General features: G+C 44.6%; 1 protein-coding gene across 1 annotated transcript in view; it reads right to left on the bottom strand.

Annotated features, from left to right (window-relative positions):
• sema4c (sema domain, immunoglobulin domain (Ig), transmembrane domain (TM) and short cytoplasmic domain, (semaphorin) 4C) overlaps positions 1–21,674 on the bottom strand; it is a 95,860-nt gene that overhangs the window by 25,082 nt on the left and 49,104 nt on the right. Inside the window, exons 3-4 of the mRNA XM_069166259.1 lie at positions 18,649–18,849; positions 3,325–3,479 (exon numbers count right to left, since the gene is read on the bottom strand). Of these exons, the coding sequence (XP_069022360.1) occupies positions 3,325–3,479; positions 18,649–18,760 (267 nt within the window). The 5' untranslated portion in view covers positions 18,761–18,849. The remainder of the gene's footprint in view (positions 1–3,324; positions 3,480–18,648; positions 18,850–21,674) is intronic.

The following is a 21,674-nucleotide window of genomic DNA, read 5'->3' as shown; positions in this document are numbered from 1 at the left end:
GCACCTGTTTTTTTTGTGCCAAAATGACCAATATTTATACAAATCCATGAAACACAAGAGGATAACTGCATTTTACATGTATGCAGAATAAGTTCTGTGTTTACTGGAGATATGATGGAGTTATCGTAAAGATTTGATGACTAAATGAATCATTAGGGTCCGCGGTTGTGACATATCACCTGCGGGATCTGTGGTTTTAGTTTTTAAAGAAAGAGCGGCTAAAACCAAGCATGTTGTTATTTCTAAGGGATTCTCCTTCGCCACTGGTTTGTGGCCGCAGTAGTAGCAGCTCTCAGCGCTGATGAATAATGGCCTACAAAGACACATCTGCCAAAATAAATGCCCACTACATCACATTAATGCACTGCACTAATAATAAGCAACAGCTCTTCGGCATATTTTTCAACTCTCCTCGCATTAGTGTCGTTAGATACATCTTACGTGTCTTTGGGTGACAAATAGACTGCATGGAAGTGAGTAGAGCTCGACTGAAAATGAAGCGGAGGCATTTATTTTTGGGAAGGACCCGAGCGCTGTTGCCTGGCCACTTGGTTTCGGCCTTCGGAGAAGCGCGTGCAGATCTGTGATGTTTTAGCACAAATAACGCAGCTCACGCTTTGGCCGTTAGTGGATGTTATTTAAAAAGAAAAAACAAAAAAAGGACATCGCCATTTGCAAATAACTCAAAGTGCTGGTTGAACTTTGTGGCACAGGGACGAGTCATAGTTTGAATATATTGAATTTAATATCATTTGAAGTTTGCAATGTGATTAGCTATTTAAATTCAGATTGCAACAACAGTGCCTGGGAGTTCTTTTGAAAAGTCTGGAACAAGGTGTACCCGCGTGTCAGCGCTGCAAATTTTATATATGAGAATTAATAAAGGAAATAATGGAAAGCAATCGGCAGTCGTCATGGGGGAAAGAACACAGCTAAATAATGCAGACCAAAGCACTTCCAACACAAACGGGGGGGGGAGCTGCTCATCTCCAGGAAGTCTTAAAACCCCCCCGGGAGGAACATCGGTAGAAAATATCCAGGGCGAACGACGACAAGACGTGAAAGTAATGAAGAAAGACGACGAGTGAGACGGGAGGCGAAGAAATGAAAAGGAGGAGGGGTGAGAGTGATGGGCAGATGGTGGCAGAGGAGCTGGACCGTTCCCTCGTCCGCACTTAAGTCATTTTTCTGTGTTGGCTGCTTCCCTGTACATCGCACGCTGGGGGCTGACAACAGGTGTCCTTATCATTACTGTAAGACTCATAACCCTCACTCAAAGCCGCCGGTGGCTGAGCCATGTGTGACAGTGTGTGTGTGTGTGTGTGCGTCTAATAACTGCTCATTACGGCGGTAAATCAGATAACAATTCCCAAACCGCTACGGGCTGCTCACTACACCCTGCATTGCATCGCTGTAATCGTATTGATTGCGATACGGACCAATTATTGAAGGAGCGAAGCAAAAAAAACAAAAAACGATTGAGTCTCCGAGGATTGAGCTGCTCTGTATTGTGTAAGCGTATTGGGTCGAGTCAAGGGTATTTATAGAGCTGCTTTTAAGAAACAGGTTTGGCACAGAGTGCTTCACAGAAAAACATGATCCACAAATTAAAAACAAGGACTATATAAAAAAACAAAAACAAAAAAAAACCCAACAACACAAAAAACAACCCTGATTGAATAAGTGCTTCATAAGCTGTGAGAAACAGGGCCAAAGCCTGTTCAAGTGTACAGTAGGAGCAAGTACATGTGAGCGAGTGTGCACGCCCACACATTCACAGTGGATATGTTTGTGCTGATAGAAGTGAAATATTGGAGCCAATAGCTGCACACATTATGATCCTAATATCTGGCAGCTTACTCCCTCCATTACTGTTCCAGGCTTTTAGCAACAGATAGCATAAATAACTTCCAAGTAAAGTAATAACTTGGCAAAACGCCTGAAAACATCTGTCCAAAATAAATTAAAGCTGATATACTGTAAACATCTTTTTCCCTGATTAAATAGGATTAGGTTTATTTGTGACAATATCAGTATGAAAATGGCATTTGGTTGTTTTTGAAACGAGCTGTGCGGATTTTTATGGCTTAACTCAATTGAAGGATTACATCTATTGAGTCAAACTGAATGCAGTAAAAGCCTATGTGAGAGGTCTGAAAAAAATAAATATTGTTGGTAAAATAATGAAAATGGAGTACAAAAAGATGTATTCTTTTACTTTAATTTACAATATTTCAATTGGTTAAAAAAAAAAAGCAGAAACCTCATGTCATAAAACAAAACCAGTCAGCACACTTTATGTTAATCATCCATGTAATGTACCGCGTATCGCCGTAGCAACGCTGTTAAGAAGCTGGTCGCAAAAGCTAGTTAGCAGGCTAATGTTATTGAAAACAATAATAGTAAAAAAATGTTAAACATTTCTTTAAAGCCTAAAGAAAAAAAAAAAAAAAATGCATGTTTACCAACCAAAAAGAAAGCCTGAGTCTGCTTCTGAAATTGTGACATTCTGGAATATCAGGGCTTTTATAGCTAACAGCAGCAATTCATACTTTATTATATTGAGAACAGTTTAACAACTTTTGAGAAAACTTTGCAATTTTCTTGACAATTTTGACAATATTCGCTTCTCCAGCGCCTAAGAAAAGAAATCAGAAAATAATTACAAAAGACCCAACATCTAGTTGCACTCGGTCGACTTTGCTATTGTACAATCATGTTCTTTGATTATCTGCCAGGATGAATAAAATGTTTTTTTTTTTTGTCTGCGTGTGTTCTCAAATGTACTTGAATCCAAAAGAAAACAAAAAAAAAACCAACTGTCTTTTTCTAGAATTTAATAGGCAGCAAAAACGTGTCAGAGGAAGAGATGATGTTTCCTTTCCTGCTTATCCAAGCTGAATGTCTGTAATATTTAAAAGACTTTTGTATAATAATTCTATCACGATTGATATCGTAATTGAATTTGGTGTGTTTAAATGAAGCATTTGAAATGTGTGTTTATCTCCCCGGTGCTCCAGTAACCGAGCCCTGTGGAGGAAGCTTTTTGTTCCTGAACTGTCCATCATGGAGCCATGTGATATTAACTCTTATGCGTTATCATTTAATTTGCTGCATTTCTACAAAAAAAAGCCTTTCAGACTCGGTGGGTGTTTGCAGTGACAGCTCGTCAGCCAGTAATTATTTTTCTTGAGATCCTTCCTTGTCTGTACTGAACTCTAATCCAACATTTGGTGGTGGAGTGTGTGTGTGTGTGTGTGTGTGTGTGTGTGTGTGTGTGTGTGTGTGCGTGTGTGCGTGTGTGTGTGCGTGTGTGTGTGTTACCTGTGGCCGCAGCTGTCTGCTGATGTCGTTGGGGTCCAGGGCGAACAAGACCTCCCGCGCTCCGACGTACAAAACCCTCTCGTGGTCGGACAGAGTCAGCATGCTGTAGTTGAACACTCCCTGAACGCTGAACCTCGCCATGCTGTCCAACACATCTGGATGGAGACACACGGACACGGACATCGTTACGACGCACCTACCGCGAACACGCGGCTGCAAAATATCCCGGCATTCCTTTCAGCCGATTTGTTGACAGAATAAAACATTTTTTTTTGCGCTCGGGTTGATTCACACCGCCGAGGCCTCGCCCACTCAACACACTCCCATACGTTGGTGTCATCGACATGATGCATCTCTCCCACATCTCGACTTCGTCTTGTATCGCACAACTTTTGCAAGCCAGCGAACTTCAGCCATCTAAGTTTTCCGTCGACAACACCTGTTGTGATTTATCTGTTTCCCGCATTCGATCACAGTTTTTTTAAATTTTATTTTAAACGAAGACCGTGGGTGGCGTGAAAGCTGTCGCTCTGGCAAAACGACACAGAATTGACCGCTGACTCAGCAGTTCCTTTCCGTTTTAGTTCAGGAGTTGATGGAGCAATCGAATGCAGAACGACTCCATAACGACTTGCGGATTAAATGTATTGACTTTTTATGTCATGATAGAAGTTTGAAATTCGGGAGTCTGTCGGAGCAAGCCCCTAGTGGCCCTCATTGGTATTGCACTTTGAGTCACTTCCACATTGGCTTCACTTTGAAGAACTACCTCCATTTTTCCACACCGTCTGTGGTTTAAACATGAATGTTTTGCCAGCAAAGTGTCTGTTTTCCAGTTCAACATCCCATTGAACTGACTAACATTCAATTTGACCCCATTCACACGCCAGCTGTGTACTCAGATACCGCAGCGCATTTACAACAATCCACAATTTATGGATTAACTTTACAGGAAAAGTCATAAAATATCAACACAGGGTAACTGAAATTAGGTGGTGAAAGAAAAAAAAAGAAAAAGCATCACCATTTAAAACTCTCACGGTTATAACTCACCAGGTCCTAATGAGTTTGTAGAAACTACCCACGGTATCTCGCATTAGGATCTGTTGTTAATTACTCCTGTGGGATGCAGCGTTGCACGGAAAGCTTCCCAAGATCTGTATACACTTTAAGAACCCGGAGCAGAAGCCAGCTTTCGGGGCGAGTCTGATAAGTTCCAGATCTGCACGTCAGAAGTGCGATAAGGTGGTCGTCTATTTGGAAAAGCTGTGCAAATAAACAAGAGGCGACGATGCTTCCTCAGACCAGCCCTGGTTTTGATGAAGAGTGCAGCGGTGTTCAGCCAGCAGTTATAAATCTAACAGCACACATTTCTAACTCTTTTTAAAAGTAGTAGAATATTAATGAATACCAGACGATATCGCCACCATGGTATAGGACTGCGAGAGTGCACAATCTGCAGAATCAATGTTTTTTTTTTTTTTTATCCATAAAACAAACTGACAGCTTCAATCGGCCGCTGCTTCTCTAATGAGAGTTTTAGAAGTCAGTAACATCGAGCCGGACGCCGAGACGTTTGTATTCATACACTTGTTCAATATGAGTTCCATTAAGACCGGTAATTCTTAAATTGAGAAAATCGACTGATCTTGTGTTGGAAAACAAATTAAAATGCGTTTTGCTTTAATTCAACACAACTTTTAGGTCAGAGATTGTTACAAGACTTTGGTGCATTAAGAAGACTCATTAATATATGAATAAGGAGCAGCTTTAAATCCAGGCACCTATACAACAACAACAACACGGGGATTTAGAGTTGGACCGAGCTGCATTACTGCAAATAGAAAAATGAGATCCAAGTGACAACGTGGGCAGAATGCAGAGAGCATAAGAATGCTCATAAATGCACACTAATAACGGGTGTAAGTCTGCGGGGGTGATTAGCTTGTTAGATTGTTCATTATCTAGCCTTCACATCCAGATGCAGATTGCATTTTAATACGAGGCTTAAATGAAGCTTTTTTTACTCTGATTAGGGGATCGCTGCGAGAATTAACGGAATATTAGCGTGCTTGTCAACCCAGTTATAGATCCTTTGTCATCCAATGGCTGAGTTGATGTGACTTATCCCGAGATTGTACTACTCGTTTAAGGATTGCCTATATTTTCGGGGTTGTTTCTCGTTTTTTTTTTTTTTTTTGCTGCTCACACGCCGACACAAACATTCAAAAAAAGATTATGACAAAATCATAAAATGTTTTCACCATCTGCGGGGAAAAAACTTGCGGCGACTTTTTTTCATCACAATTTTAAAAAAGATGGTTTTGCTGCTCACTTTTTCTCTCTCTATCTCACTCTCACTCTCACTCTCTCTCTCACACACACACACACACACACACACACACACACACACACACACACACACACACACACACACACACACACACAACCATTCAAATCCCCTGACGAGCATAAAGACAAACTAGTAGTGCAGAGCCGAGGAGAAAGCCAGACAGAAGACAGGAGGAAAGAGGAAAAAGGATGGTGTTTAGTTTTCATTATCCACAATCTTGTTGCCGGTGTCACCTTTTTCCGCCTCCCCTCTCTCACTTTATCTGGGCTGATAGAGTGTGTGCGAAACGAGAGGCGACGACAGCCCGCGTCGCACGTAATGTGATCTCATGAACTGAATATTTGTTTTTTTCAATGTTGTTTTCTACACCATGAATCTATATATATATATATATATATACACCCCCCTCTGACTGAAAATAGCAGCTGAAATCCGGGGAGGGAACGGCAGGAACTGGTGTGATTTATGGTGTGACTAACGGCTCATGTGATGCCGTGGCCTAGTTGGAACTAAATAGACTTATATGCAGGAAGAATCCTGTTTTTGGTGAAGGTGCTGTGTGTGTATCTGTGTGTGTATCTCTCTGTGTGTGTGTGTGTGTGTGTGTGCGTGTGTGTGTGTGTGTGAGCTGGTAAAGAGGATGTAAAACATTTTCAGCCCTTTTATAAACGGCTGAGGTAAAAAGGCACCATATAAGTGCAGTCAATTTACCAATTATGCCATTAAAGTTCAAGGTTTTCTTCACTTTTCTCTTTTACAGCCACTTAATACAAAATATTAGTCGTTTGATTTAAAGCCACCTCTTGGAAGATGCTTTTGTTGCTGTAAATATATGAGTGTATATTTCTTACGACAAAAACAACAGTTTACAGCTGAGTTTCATGCCATACAAATGCATTGGCCATTTTACAAGAAAGGTTGCACCAAAATAGAAAGAAAAACAAGCTTGATCTTTCAGCTGAAAAACAACCAAAAGTGTTCAGAATAAATGAAAGTAAGAAGATTTCCGTTGGCATGACAACGGTGCAAACTCTCACTTTGTGACATGGTTGGAAGTTGTACAGCAAGTCCATTTGTGGACCTTTTTTTTTCCGCACAAACGCGAATCCTGACTTTATAACTTGACCAACAAGATTTTTGGTAAACTAAAGCTCAGACTCCGGGCTTCTGCAAAATAGGCGCTCATTAAGAGATATTTATTTACCTACAAATTTTAATATGCAAAAGTTATTCAGCCTAAAGCTCAATTCTTGTAAGCTTTCTTTCTTTTTTCTATGTTTTTGTTGCTTTAAATACGAACAAATCTCTTTTTACGCCTACAGAAAAGAAAAACTCTGCTTTCATAAGTGTAGTGACAATCTTTGGCCAAAGGTGGCACCAAAATCAAGCAGTACATCGCACGCTTCCAGGCCTGTGGCATATTTCAACAAGGTAAATATTTAATGTTACATATGGCCGGATTATTTATGTAACTTTTTGTCCCCATTTAGATTTTTTTTTTCCCCCCTATTATCGATGTATCATTGTCTGGCAAGGCTGCAAAAAACTGGAGCATAAACATTTTCCATTCAACATTATTAAGCTGGCAGAAGTTATCAGGCATGATCGACGGCACTGTGATAACCGCTGCACACACCTGACGCAAAAATACCTCGAAAACCTGACAGATTGTAATCAGCAGCTCTTAGGTATGATGAGTTTGTGACCCTTGTGGAAGGAAAAACTCCTTTTTGACAGGAAGAAACCTGATGAAGTCATCTGCAATAAGAGCACAGCAGATATAATGTTTCCATAATTGGTATTTGGCCATTTTTATACAGAAAGCAATCCAATATACAAAAATTGTTCTGCTTGCAAAGTGTAAAAAACCCCAGAAAAAAGCCCTTCGGTCACTGAAACCCTGAAAATCTGGACAAGTTTAGGGTCCAAAAAAACCCCCAACCCAAGCGGCGACATGTTTTGAGAGGACCGGGAGGATGGAAGGAGAGAGATAGACGAGAGCAGGGAGTAAGTAACCAAAGGAAGGAAGGAGGATAAGTACTGAAGTCAGCTTATTATCTGGAGAGCAGTGGCGTATAAACATCGGAGGGTATGTGCGGATGAGCGAGCTACATTTGAGTGAGTGGAGAGAGCGAAGGAGAGAGAGAGAGAGAGAGAGAGAGAGAGAGAGAGGCTTCGTCCTCAGGGGAGATCTGAGCACATCTGCTGTGTTCCACACAGCCGGGCAAAAAAACTCCAGAGCTGACACGCCGTACTGCTGAGCAACACACACACACACACACACACACACACACACACACACACACACACACACACACACACACACACACACACACACACACACACACACACACACACACGCAGAGTCCTGAATAGTTCTCCAGGCTCAGTGACTTCAACATCTCTCCACCAGCAGAAGGAAAGTTTTGCTCCGAGTGGCTTGTTTGAAGTGATCAGCGGCTCTGTCATTAAGAGGAGATACGGGCGGAGGCACTTACCATATGCCGCCACACTGTGGCAGCCCTGAGGCTACCTGCTGTGTGTGTGTGTGTGTGTGTGTGTGTGTGTGTGTGTGTGTGTGTGTGTGAGGTTGTAACCTACGTGAGGGTGGGCTTGTCTGAATAACAGACAAAAGACTGTCCACAGCTGTGGCTCGTCTGTGTTTGTGTGGAGATTAAAAAGTGTTTGTTGAAAGACTGTGTGCGAGTTCAGATCTACTAAAACAGACTTTGTACTCATAAAACATTTAATTTAAAGGGAAAAAAAAAACAAAAGCAACCCTTTGGTCTGATTACTGATTGAGTAGAAAAACAAAAAATAACAAATCGAGGAGTCCAAAACACAAAGGATGAACATCTAACCTTTGGTAATGCAGCTCACAATCAGCCCTGACTTCTGAATACTACTTAAAGCTTCAAACTCGGAGTATTTTAGGATTTTTTTTTTTTTTCCCGTCGTTTTAAGGCCCTGCCGAGTGTGTGTATGTCTAAGGGTGGTTTGGGTTAAATTACAAGGCCTTTGATGCTCTGAATACAACAGAGGAGAAGGGAGAATATAAATAAAAGAGCGCGAATGAGGAACAGAGGGCAAACATGAGGGGAGGCGTAATGAGTCCGGCAGATGATGGAAGAAAAAAAAAAAACACAAAGAAAAAAAGGGAGAACATAGAAAAGGCCGAATGAAAGGGAGAATTCATAACATGGGCCGCTCAGAGGGCCCGACAGAGCTCAGCACCACCGGCAACACAGATGATCAGAGATCACTGCACTGCAAACCCACTGCTCTGGCTCTGTGTGTGTGTGTGTTTGTCTTTAAATGGTTGAGGAGTTGTAATAAAAAAAAAATAAAACAATATATAAAAAAAAAGACAGAGAGACTGTGAGAGGCATTTGAGACCTGTATGTTTGTGGGTAAACACATACTTTCATACAGAGATACATACAAGATGACTTAAAAGAAGAGGGAAATAAAAATAGCTTACCATCATTTCAGATCAGATTTTTTGATTTGATACACTGAAAGCTTTCATATTAGCGTCAAATTGATTTGTAAAATATGAACATAATTCCGGTGGCTATTGAAAGAGCCTGAAGTTAAACCTGCGTGAGTGTCATTTGAGGATTTGCGTCCATCAGGAAGTTGGAAAACTGACTGCCACGATGTCACGATAGATGACATCCGGACTTTTTCCACTATTAAGAAATACTAAGAAACAGTTAAATTACTTTTCCTCCTTCTACTGATAGATATCTTTCACCCATCGGTTCGGATGAGCTGATACGACGCATTAATTATTAATAAGCAATGAAAACTAATGGAAATCCAGACTCCAAAATGAAACACGCAGGGCAGCCGAAAGGTAAAATTAACACCTTAAAACAGGCGTTTCTTCCTCAAAAGTTCTCGTTCAAAACTATCCATCAACTTCCCGAAAAGAGTTATTTTTTTTCTTGGGATTTTTAAGTGTTCAAGGCACAAAACACGTTTTCTGCCACACGTGTAAGCACGTCTCATGGTGACATCACTGAGAAGCTGATGAGAAAGGATTTCTGAGCTGCGTAGTTTGGGTCATTTACATCCGCAAAGAGCTGAAACACGATTGAGTAATCAATTAAAGTGAACCCGTAGCATCTTTCAGTCAAATACATATGACCGTTTTACATTACAGCATTTAAAACCGCTGTTGGTGTATTCAAATGTTCCCAGCAACACACATGAGTATAACACAAGGCAGAGTACAGTCAGTGTGTCCCTGAATGCACCATGAATTTCACACAGCTCCTATACACAGACCCTGCGGTGTCGTGCAACAATAATGCAACGCTCTCAAGAGGATGATGTGTAGCAAACAGTAAGAAAACAACAATAATAAATCCTTAGTGTGCGAAAAAGCCACAATGTGAATTTGTGCGTTTGTTGTCATGAAAGGTTTAGCTCTGACTTGGAATAGTGGAGCCTCTTGGAAGGCAGCATCAAGGACAAAATGTACACTTTAATAGAGTAGCATTGATTTTGTAATAAAAGAATTGAAGCTAAAGGCTAAAGGAAATCAAGCAGCAATAGTGTGTTATTATTACAGAGTACTGATGTGCTTTTATTATGACATAAAGTCATTGTACTCCAAAGGAAAACTAAACATGGCCGGCACCATTTTCCTAGTCCGGAGAGGTTTGGAGCAGGTAGTGACCATATTTGGACGAGCTCGGGGTGGATTTGACTCTGATCTGATTGGAAACCAGACGATACTACCACCCGCCCACCGACAGCTGTAACCATACTGCACCACAGGCCTGTCAATCAAACAGACACGCCCCCGCCCCCCAAAAAAACACTGCGTTTTGGATTTTATTTTCTAATTAATGACGGGATTATTTTCAGATGGGCCGCCAGAAAACTAATAACAAGGAGTGACTTTTGCTAACAACAGTGAGATAACTAGTGGTGAAGCTTTACTGACTTCGAATTTTATGAGAAGTTGAACGGGAGCCTATGGAGCCGGAGGCTTTGTGGAGTCGGCCTCTAGTGGCACTCGGTGGTATTGCAGTTTGAGGTACTTCTGCATCGGCCTCATTTTTCAGACCCTGAAGCTACGTCCACTTTTATAGACTGTACAGTCAATGAGTCCGCGTGTTTCGTCAGTGAACTCTGCAGTGCTACATATCAGACCACTGGCACGAATGTAGGCTAGTTTAAAAGGTCATACTACATTTAAGCGGATTCTTCTGTGTACGTAAGCTTTTAATGTTAACGTCAGAGAGACACCAGATTGACACAAGGCCGTTAAAAAAAAAAAAAAAAAAAAAGTCAAAATCTCCAAAAGAAAAGTTTGTTTTATGAAACGAGGAAAATAGCCTCTCGTAAAGTAATCTGCCATGTCTATTAAAGTCATGCAGTTCGACGCGATTCAGCGCTACGAGTTTCACGTTTCCTTTCAGTGGTCCAGTCTGTGATCTTTCACTTACTTTATCTCAGTCAGGTTGGCCCTCTGGATAAAACACGCTGCCCACCGCTGGCCCAATTTGTCTGTGCTTGCATGTCAAGCCGAGCCAGACCAAACAGAACCCTCCCCTCCCCTCTCCCTCCCCCCTCCCGCAGAGGTGGAGGAGCAGAGTGTGTCTATGTGTGTGTGGGGGGGGGGGACGCCGTTGCCTCGTGGCCCTCTGACCAAAAAAAAAGAAAAAAAGCTCTTGATCCGGGCCTCGCCTCTGTGATCAGCCTCCGTCAGCCTTCCAGCTTCCCTCTCGCTGTCTGCTATAAATACACCCAGACTCCTCTTATAGCTTCTAACCATCGAGCCAGTCGCGCAGCAATCTATGATTAAAGGCCTATTTTTGGGGGAGAGCTTTTGAAGCCGCGACGAACGCCGAACGCGAGGCGGAGCGAGAGGCAGGCCGACTCGACCGACGGAGGAGGAGGAGGAGGAGGAGGAGGAAGAAGAGGAGGAAGCGCCGCCAGACCTTCATCTGAGCAGGTACCCCCCTCTTCTTTGAAGGAATACAACAAGACACACACACACACACACACACCAACACACTCCCACGTGGTTGCAGCATCTCCGTCTGCCGAACAGACGACGAAGTTCACATGAAAGTCAAGGTGTACGACAGAATGGGAGCACGGAGACGAGACAGCGGGAAAAGACACGGGCGCCTTTACAACCTGGAATCTGAAGACGCACCTTTTGTTAGTTTCAGGTAAATTGAATCATTAAGGATAAGTGAGATTTACGGGATTATTCGGGCGCGACACACGGCGTATAAACACAATAAACACACGCAATAAAAGCACGGAGTCATTCCCTCGTGTCTGCGCGAGGCTTAAATGCGTTAACCCCCTCCTCCTCCTCCTCCTCCGCCCCTCCCCTACCGCCCACCCCGCTCCTACGTTGAGGAGAATTTGTGTTTCCTTACACGGCTTCATGATTGCTGCTTTTTGATACACAGTCATGGCAATGGAAGCGACTCCATTCAACCGAAATTGAGAAGCGAGCGTGATGCGAGTGGGAGGAGAGAGGAAGTGGGAAAAGTGGATTAACACACAGCAACCAGACAAGTTTGAGCCCGGTTGGAAGGGGGAGGGGGGGGAGGGGAGGGAGGGGGAGAGGGAGGGGGGGGGGGGATGGGGGGAAGATGAAAGCGGGAGGGATTGGGAGGGGAAGGATGAAACAGCCTGCCTTGGTGGGGGGTCGCCCGCTGCAATCCACAACAAGCAGGACAAATCAAGAGCTGGTTGATGCCACAAGTGAGGGTCCCCCCCCCCCCCCCCTCCACCTCCCCCCCCCCCCCCCCCATCATCCAGCATCACGGTCATGGCGTGTGTGCAGCGACCGACACCAGCTGCAGAGAGTTAGGGCCTTTTTTTTTTTTTTTTTTTGATGATGATGACACACAAAGGATGATATAAAGGAGACCCGCGGAGTTCAGTGACACCGCTGTAGTTTGGGAGTTTGAGATCACTGAAAGATTTACACGCCGAGGTTTTTAGATTTCCGCAAGCACCCGACAAAATCTTCCATCCCGGAGTATCAGAAGAATATATAAATATTTTTAAGCACGACACGACTCACCCAAAAATAAGAATCGTTCTTGCACACAATTTTCCGCACCCAGGTGCCCAAAATGTTGAAAATGTTGCAAAACCGCACGTTTCCCCCCAAAAAAGGATGTTTTTATACTTGCACAGTCACTTGTGTACGAGGTCACATGAGGTTTTCCACAATGTGAAATTCCCGTGGTCGCGCAACGGGCAAACATCCGGCCCTGGGACTTTCTTCTTCCGCCCGCCGCTGGTTGTTTACGGTCCGATTAACAACTTTAAGATACGAGTTCAGAGACGACGTCTACCGCCGGATTGTTTCTCAAGTACACCTGAACAGTTTGAAACTGAGTCGTCACCGGTCGACCGGTGTTTCACCAGTGTTTTTGCTGTTTACTTCCACCGTGCAACCAAATCCCGTAGGAGCGCGGCTGGTCAACGCTGCACCGACCGCAAACATAAACCGGGAACACTTTTAAGGGGCCCAAAACTAGAAAACAGCAAATATTTGACCTTCAAAAAAAAAAAAAAAAAAAAGACTTTTTATCGATTATTTTCCTTTTGATGACACTGCATAACGCAAGCTGTAAACCTGCAATCGAAATGCGTCCTACAGGAGCAAAAACATGTGAAATACGTGTTTCATCTGGAACATGTTTTACATGCTGCCTTGCACGAAACATCTTCCCTTTCTCTTGTTTTCAGGAAAAGCTTGGAGTGTTTCTTGTGCGTCGTGAAGCCGCTGCTGCAAAGAGGTGCTTCGGAGAAGAGCAGCTCCCCCCCGCCCCCCCCCTCCGCCGGCATTTCAATCCACCTGCCCGCACGTCGGCCCTCAAAGCCAGTACGACAACAGCGAGCGCGCCGGGTTCCTGACATCTGGTCCCAGCTGTTAAATCTTCACCGACCAATCAGAGCGCGGGGTCGGGGGGTGGGGGTGGGTGGGTGGGGGGGGGGGATGAGTGACACTCACAGCAGATAAAAAGCGGTGATGAATCTCCTCCTTCCCTTCCCTCACCGTCTAACCCTCCCGGTTCGCGGACAAACCTCTCTCTGCCTCGCCGTTAACCACTCATTACTGTAATTGGAGGGTTTGGGGAGAAACAAGAGAGAGAGAAAGGTTTCTGGAGGTCAGAGGCCCGGCCCCCTCTTCGCTCTCCTTCCTTCTCCGCTCTGCGTTTTGTTTAGTTTGTTTCCTCCCACCATCTCGCCTTTCTTTCTTTTTTCTAAATCAAGAAGCATACATTTGCCTTGGCGTTTCTTTAAAGATGCGGCGCTCGTTTGCTGCATTCAAAGCCGGCTCGGGTTTTCCAACAAAAATATCATATTTCTCCTGCTCTCTTCACCTCCCCGCTGTCTTTTCGTTCCCCCCCCCTCCTTTTTTTTTTCTTTCTTTCTTTCTTTTACTTTGTCGAAACCGCAGCTGCTGGCCTCTGTCATCGAGCTGGGCCACGGAGGGCATGCGCAGTTGCGTTGCGTGTTGCGTGTTGCGTGTTGTGTGTTGCGTGTGCGAGAGCGAGCCCGACGGGAGAGAAGCTGAATGCAAAGAAGGGAAACACGGTGCTCGAGAGAGAGAGAGAGAGAGAGAGAGAGAGAGAGAGAGAGAGAGAGAGAGAGAGAGGAGAGAGAGAGAGAGAGAGAGAGAGAGAGAGAGAGAGAGAGAGAGAGAGAGAGGAAGAGGAAGAGGAAGAGGAAGCCAGCGAGACAGCGGAGTTATCAGCTGAAGTCATTTTTCTGTGGTCGCTGGAAACAAAGCAGCTTGAAACAACACGTCGGTTAATCCTGCTGTTGACTTAACGAACGCGCTGTTTACTCCTGTTTTAGTGACGTTTGCTGAAAAGCTGCAGAGCCCAGCTGATTCGAGGCGGAAACTCCTGAAACCGTCGAAACGTTAACGCAGGAAATGCGAAGGTGTAATTAACGAAAGGAAAAAAAAAAAGAAAAAAAAATGAAGCCGTTGGGAATAACAACATTTTTTCGCCTCGACGAGGGGCCGTCCGTCATGTGTGTACGTAAAATGACTCATTAGAAGCCAACAGTGATTTTTTTGTTTTTGTTTGTTTTGTTTGTTTTCCTCCGCCGTAAATGTGACGAGCTGCTGCGGAGGAATAACAGCAGCCTAAAACTGTAAAATGTCAGCACGTGACTTTTAAAGAAGTGAGACAAGAAGAAGAAGAAGAAGAAGAGGAGGAGGACGAGGAGGAGGAGGAGGAAGAGGAGGAGAGATAGTGAGAGAAAAGAGAAGAGACACAGCGAGAGGATGTTTGTGTTTCTTCCTCTGCAACCCCCATGTAAGCCTCATGTAATTGCAGGGTGGAGGTGGTGGGTGGGGGTAAATATTATCTCTTCAACCATCTCTGCCCTGCCATAACCCAGCCAACTCTCTCTCTCTCTGTCTCTCTCTCTCTCTCTCTCTCTCTCACACACACACACACACACACACACACACACACACACACACACACACACACACACACACACACACACACACACACACACACCTCCTATTTTCTGCCCTGAGTTTCAAATCCCTCAGACTGCCAGCCTAAGCAGTACACACACACTCACACACACACACACATATATAAACAAAGGGGGATTAAATAGGCAGATATGCAGCTACACACACACACACACACACACACACACACACACACACACACACACACACACACACACACACACACACTCTCTATCTCTCTACACAAATAGGTATAAACAGACTCGCCCTCTGTGCCCCCAAATTTTTTCTCACTTGTTTTTCATTGCTTGTCTTCTTGCGTCTGTCGTGGAGACTCACACTGCATGCAAACATCAACTCTCACGCACACGCACGCACGCACACACACACACACACAAGTTAATATGGATGCAGTGCGAAGATGCTTCGGTGCAGAATGAAACTCAGGTTGAACAGCCTACAGTGTGTGTGTGTGTGTGTGTGTGTGTGTGTGTGTGTGTGTGTGTGTGTGTGTGTGTGTGTGTGTGTGTGTGAGTGTGTGTGTGTGTCTCTGTCCTTCGTCTGAAGCTACTTTCTGTCCTTTTAAGGCAGTTAGTGACCGGCCTCTCTGCTGCTACTGCTCATTCTTTTCTAGCTTTCTTTCCATTAAACATCTCCCCTCTCTCTCTCTCTCTCTCTCTCTCTCTCTCTCTCTCTCTCTTTTCATTTCTCTTCTCCACTCATTGTGTTTTCTTTTTTCTTTTTCCATTTCGTGTCTCCTCTCCTATCTCCTCCTCGGCACTGTAGCAAGAAGAACCCACCCATATAAGTCATTTAACCCGGTGTTGAGCCCGAAAATCTCATTTTTCTTTAACCAAGTCGAGAAATCTGTCAAGCGGGTAAGACGATCCCACATGTTTCCAATGCAAATCAATTTGCGTTGAAGAATCTGTTCCTGCGCTCGAGTGCCACATTCGAATCGAGTGTGATAGAAGTGACGTGATCTGCCCCCCCCCCGCCCCCCCCTCACACACATCCCCCCCCCCTCCTCCGTTGCCATGTGACAAAGCTTTTTATTTCAGAGACGTTTCCCGAACAAGAAGCGAAGTTGCACAAGAAGACAGGAGAGTTGTTTTGTCTTTGTTCATTTTTTAGTTTTTTTTTTCTTCTTCCAGGGAATATACAGAAAATCTGATACATGTTGGTATCAGATTTGTTTTGTACTCCTTCCCCATAAGACCCCATGGCTGCAGCTATCCCTGTTTTATTCCCCTTGTCTGGGTGTGTGTGTTTTTTTTAATTTTTTTTATTATTTTTTTTTTAGTAGTGCACGCTGGCTAAAATAGCAGCAGAGATCCGGGGGTCGCTCCGTGCCAACGCCGGCTTTGCTTTGTCACACTGGTGCACTTCACCGCAAACTATCAACGCCCTGTCAATTGTTTTTTTTTTTTTTGTTTTTTTGTCCTCCTCCCCCCCCTTCCTCCCCCCCTCACATTCTCTGTCCTCACATCTCCCCACAACAGCAGCGATGATTATAGCATGGAGGGATGGGAAGGGAGGAGGAAGAGGAGGAGGAAGAGGAGGAGGAGGGCTCTAAGGATTAAAAAAATGTAAAAAAAAAAAAAAAAAAGTAATGTAAAAAGGAGACGGGGGGAGGGAAAGGGGGGTGGAGGGGTGACAGCGGCATGAGAAAGCCGCTTTTGAAATATCCCCCACCCCCCACCCCCCCCACCACCACCGCCACCGCCGCCACCGAGCACCATTCTCCTCGAGAGCGGCTGAAATCGGAGCGCTTTGTGAAAACGCCATAAGAGCATTTCAGGTTCATACGATGAGCCGCGGCACACAAAGCAAAAGAGAGGGGAGGGGGGGAGGGATAAAAGGCACACAAAAAAGAAGAAGAAGAAAAAAAAGGAAGAGCCGGAACAAACGGGGAACGGAGGGATAGATACGGGATGAAAGGTGGGATACGTGGAACAGAGAGGTGAGAAAATATACCTCCCTCCCCCCACCCCCCTCCACTCTCTTAATAGTATTTCCCTAATCCTCAAGAGAGACAGAATGCATCACTTCCCCTTTGAGGGATTAAAAAAAAACACTATTTCTCAGTTTGCAACAATTGGCATTGTTCAGTGAAGAAAGGCGGCTACGTCTGCAGAGGACCAAGATAAAGAGTGCAAATACAGTCGAGCGCCAGGATTCGGCTGATGGATTGTTTTCTACGTTGGGTCGACGTGGGCCTCAAATCAGAAATCATGCGAAAGAATGAAGAGATCCACGTGTTTGTAATTATCGGTTTTGACCCGACGCATCATCCCGGTGACGCGTCGGGCGGGTCTGCCAACAGCAGCATGTGAAAAAGGGGGGTCGGTCGCCGCAGCGTTCGACGCCGCAGCATTTCCTGTTGAAAATCAATCCGGTCCAACAGAATAGTTGCAGCCGGCCGAAATGCCAGCGGGGCTCAAGTAAAGCAGCACATATCTTCCCCGTGAAGTTTAACTTCGGTGACCTTTCGCCACATTGACCGAGAGCGACCCCGCCTTCACAGCGCTGACCTTTGAGGAAACGCGAGTTCGAAATGGATAAACCCTGGGAGCCATATATCTACATCTGTTAACTGTCCCGTTGCTGAATATTTTTGCTGGATGTTTCACAGCTAAATTTCTTTATTTTCTCTTCCTGAAGGCTTCGCGTCAGCCGCCACGGAGCTGATCGCGGTCCAGGCTGGACAGTGATTGTGATTCCTGATTATTCTGATGCTGTCAAGAAGTCGCCTCTTTACATACGTAAGCACACAACAGCAGACTGACCCTCGTCAGATGTGTTCTGGGAGACGTGATGAACACGCTCACGCCCACTCGCTCGCTGCGGATGACCCGCGCTGGTCACGCACGAGCTCAATCAGACATTACACGGGCTTTCAAATCAAGGGAAATGGCACAATAAAGTCCATTTAACGTCCGGTTCCAGCCGATTCAGATGTACGTGTTTGTCTTACGCAGCTCCTCCTGCTCGTGTCTCGACCAGTTGGATTTTCAGTTTGCGAAAGCGGTAACTGATAGCTACGAGAGCGAGATCATCATCGGATGTATTAAGGAGAACTGGATATCACGTTCAAAATAGCACCTGCTAAATTAAAAAAAAAAAAATTAAAAAAAAAAAAGATTCTCCTGACCGAAAAAGTATAAAGTTAGCTTTAGTGGTTTCCCCACCGGCCCCGCCCACTTCTTCACAACCAGCCCGTCGACTGTACGTTACGACGTCGCCGAAATAAAAACGCGCTTTCCGAGGTGCTGAGGAGGTTTTTTTTTACAAAATATGACACCTTCACTTTCAACAGGAAGTAGGACAAAATCTGCCTCGTTTAAGAAGGCGGGTACTGAACAGTGTTTTGTAGTTCTGGCTTTCACTGGGACTTCTTTGAACCCCCCGCCCGCCCCCCCCCGCCCCCTCCATCCTCGGGGTCCAACTCTCAGCTGCTTCCACGCCGCCCACTCACCTTGGTATCGAACGGTCTTGCGTGGGACCGGGTTCCAGTTGAGGCCGAGCGACTTCTCCCATCCAACCAGAAACACCAGGAGCAAGACCTTCGTCCCGCCCATGGCTCCCATGTCGGCTCCCGACCGGCGTTGAGTGATGGATTGAGCGATCAATCGGCTGATCCGAGGGGTCTCGGGAGAGCGGCCCGGCTACTGGCAGCCTGCCGAGAGAGAGAGGGGGAGAGAGAGAGAGAGAGAGCGAAAACAACACATCAGCTGGGAGCAACAATTCACTTCCTTTATTGGCTTAGTTGTTTATCAGAAGCGATTTGTCAGAGCAGTATTTACTGCATTTTTCAAAAAAGCAGGCCGCACGTTCGAGCTGCGCTCAAAGGATAAATTTCTCACTTTGAAAGGGTGCCGCGTAAAATTGAACATTGCCGCCGAAATCCACAATAATGTAAATCAGGAATGAGTTATGCAAATTGCTTACGTCTACAAGGACGTAGCTGTAATCAGCGCATGTGCCCCTTTGTGTTTGCGCGCGTGCCAACATAAACAAAACAAACATTTTTAATGACTTTTGGCCGGGGAGGTGATGCGGGAAAGTTCCCCCACCCCCCCCCGTATGAGAGCGATAATCCAGCCATCACCGCTCAGAAAGCTCCGAAATAGCTTATCGCCGCACTCTTGTCAAGCCAATTCAGCAGCACTATATTAAGCCGGGGCTGAGTTATCAAAGTTAATTGGCACTGGCAACGCATCAAACGCCAATGTGTCGGGAAATGAATGTCGAGGCAAGGACAATTCAGTAGCGCTGTGTTGTAAATGAATTGGTTTATACCTAATGAGCACGTCGAGAGCGCGCGGCTCCGACGCAGCACCGCAGCCCAACAACGGCCCGGGACGATTGAACCCGTCACGACGCTCCGGGCGGGGCGGGACGAACGCGGTAACCGGACAGAGTTTCGCGTCGGACACGACGACGCACTCCCGACGTTGTTCCCGCGCACCCGCGAGGACCCGCCCGGCCCGTCAGACCGGGACCTTCGCGGCGTGGTCGCGGTCGTCGTTTCGGACGCATCAAGAGTGTTTCGCGGCCTCAAAATTTTGAAGTCGAAACGCCGAAACGCGAAATCAACCGCGAACGGACTTAAAAAAAAAAAAAAAAAGAAGTCTCGTTTCATTTTGATTATTAGTTTCTTCTTCGTCAGTCGAGTACCTGAGTGTGAAAACAGCTTTTCTGATCAAGTTGAACTGCTCTCATCAGCGGACACGATCACTGAGGAGGGAAATAAGTTTCTCACTTCCCACCAGTGTCTAGTCAAGCGTGTGCTGTTATTGAGGTTGTGAGACAACGGTCTGTTGAGTTTTCTTGAGTACAACAGCTGGATGGTGTTAATAGCAGAAAAGAAACCCGATTTTTAAAAAAACTAAACATCTCTTTTCTGTCCCAATTAAAGGCCGCAGTAAACTGCAAACAAACTATCCGACCACGTCTGAGGTTAAAACCTGTTGAAAGGTGCGTATCCTGATCTCTGCAGCTCTTGCACGTCGTCGCAGTTCTGACTCGAGAAATTACTGAATAAGAAATGGAGAAAAACTTTCACAGTCGTTCCTCAGGAATTACTTTTGTTCATAACGGTTGTACACATGAAGAGTGGCTGATTTAAAAAAAAAAAAAGGGAAAAGTTTGTGAAAAGTTAAGTTTTTCTTTTAAAGCAGCCACTGAACTGATTTGGTTACATGACCCGATAAGCACTTTATTTGAAGTATACTAAGTCAAATCAATTTCCTTATATAGCACGTTTTTACACCCACCAAAGCGCTGCACAACATTAGACAGAATTGAAAGAAATCAGATTGACTTGAAACAGTTCAGTGGTCAAAAGTAATTTAAGGGTTAGTAAAACACTGTGTCATGTTTTGATGTATTGTACGAGTTGTATAAAGTGTATTATTGTGTTGCAAATTATGAAGACTCACGGAAGAGTAGCTGCTGCTATGTGAAGGATAATGTGGATCAAAAATAAACAAAAGAAATAAAAAAACAATATTAAGTCAAAACAGCACACATGAACAGTAAAAAAAAGAAAAGAAAAAAAGTAATTAAAATAAAAAGGTCTTAAGGAAAATCCTCCAAATATTCCGTCAATAAGGATTAGGAAAAGTTCTTCAATATAAAGTAGAAAACTGTTCACAGCGAAGCTGGTGATTACCTGTGAGGCTCTGTGGGACACTTTTAAATATTATTTTTAGGTGCTCTGAGTAACAAGCAAAATTCAATTCACTTTTTATTTTTTTTTTTTTTTTGTCTTAAAGATGGCTATCTGAAAAACCTCAGTACATAAAACCGCTGGAAAATATACAGCGTTTAACTTCAACTTTAAATTAATCGACAGTCGAACCAATGAAACGCTTCGCTAACTTTAATCTGAGACGAATTACTCAAAGCTTCTTATTAAACCAGTGACTGAAATTTAACTGAACCCACAGCAGGAAGGAGGAATGAGTGATCACTCTGAAAGTTGGTATCCTTATGAGGACCAATTATCCTCGTAAGAACTGAAATATAAACACACACAAACACGCGCGCGCGCACACGCACGCACACACACACACACACACACACACACACGCACACACGCACACGCACCTTCTGCACCTGCTGCTGTGTGAAATGGTGCCTTTGATGAAACCCATTGACTTTTAAACAGTCTCAAAATGTCAACCTTTAAAGCGAGCGCAAAGACGGAAGCTGCGTCAGCATGTGAAGCGCTCGTACTGCTCCTTTTCCCCCTCCTCGAGTCCCACATGTGAATATTAGATTCCAGTTCAGGCAAACAAATATTTGCTCGGTTCAGCAAATTGGCAGGGGAGGTAATTGAGATTTAGATATTTGTGTGTGTGTGTGTGTGTGTGTGTGTGTGTGTTTGTTTGTGTGTGTGTGTGTTTGTTTGTGCGTGTTTGTGTGCCTCACTTCCAACCAACGTGACTGTTATTGATTACACTTTAGAGAGGAAAAATAAGAAGAAGCTGAAAAAAA

Source organism: Embiotoca jacksoni, unplaced genomic scaffold (assembly GCF_022577435.1).
Source record: "Embiotoca jacksoni isolate LCO1_2020_lvr unplaced genomic scaffold, fEmbJac1.0.p SCAF_37, whole genome shotgun sequence".
In the NCBI taxonomy this organism is placed as follows: Eukaryota; Metazoa; Chordata; class Actinopteri; family Embiotocidae; genus Embiotoca; species Embiotoca jacksoni.
The sequence above is the reverse complement of the archived record's forward strand: the minus strand, read 5'-3'. Positions and strand labels throughout refer to the sequence as shown.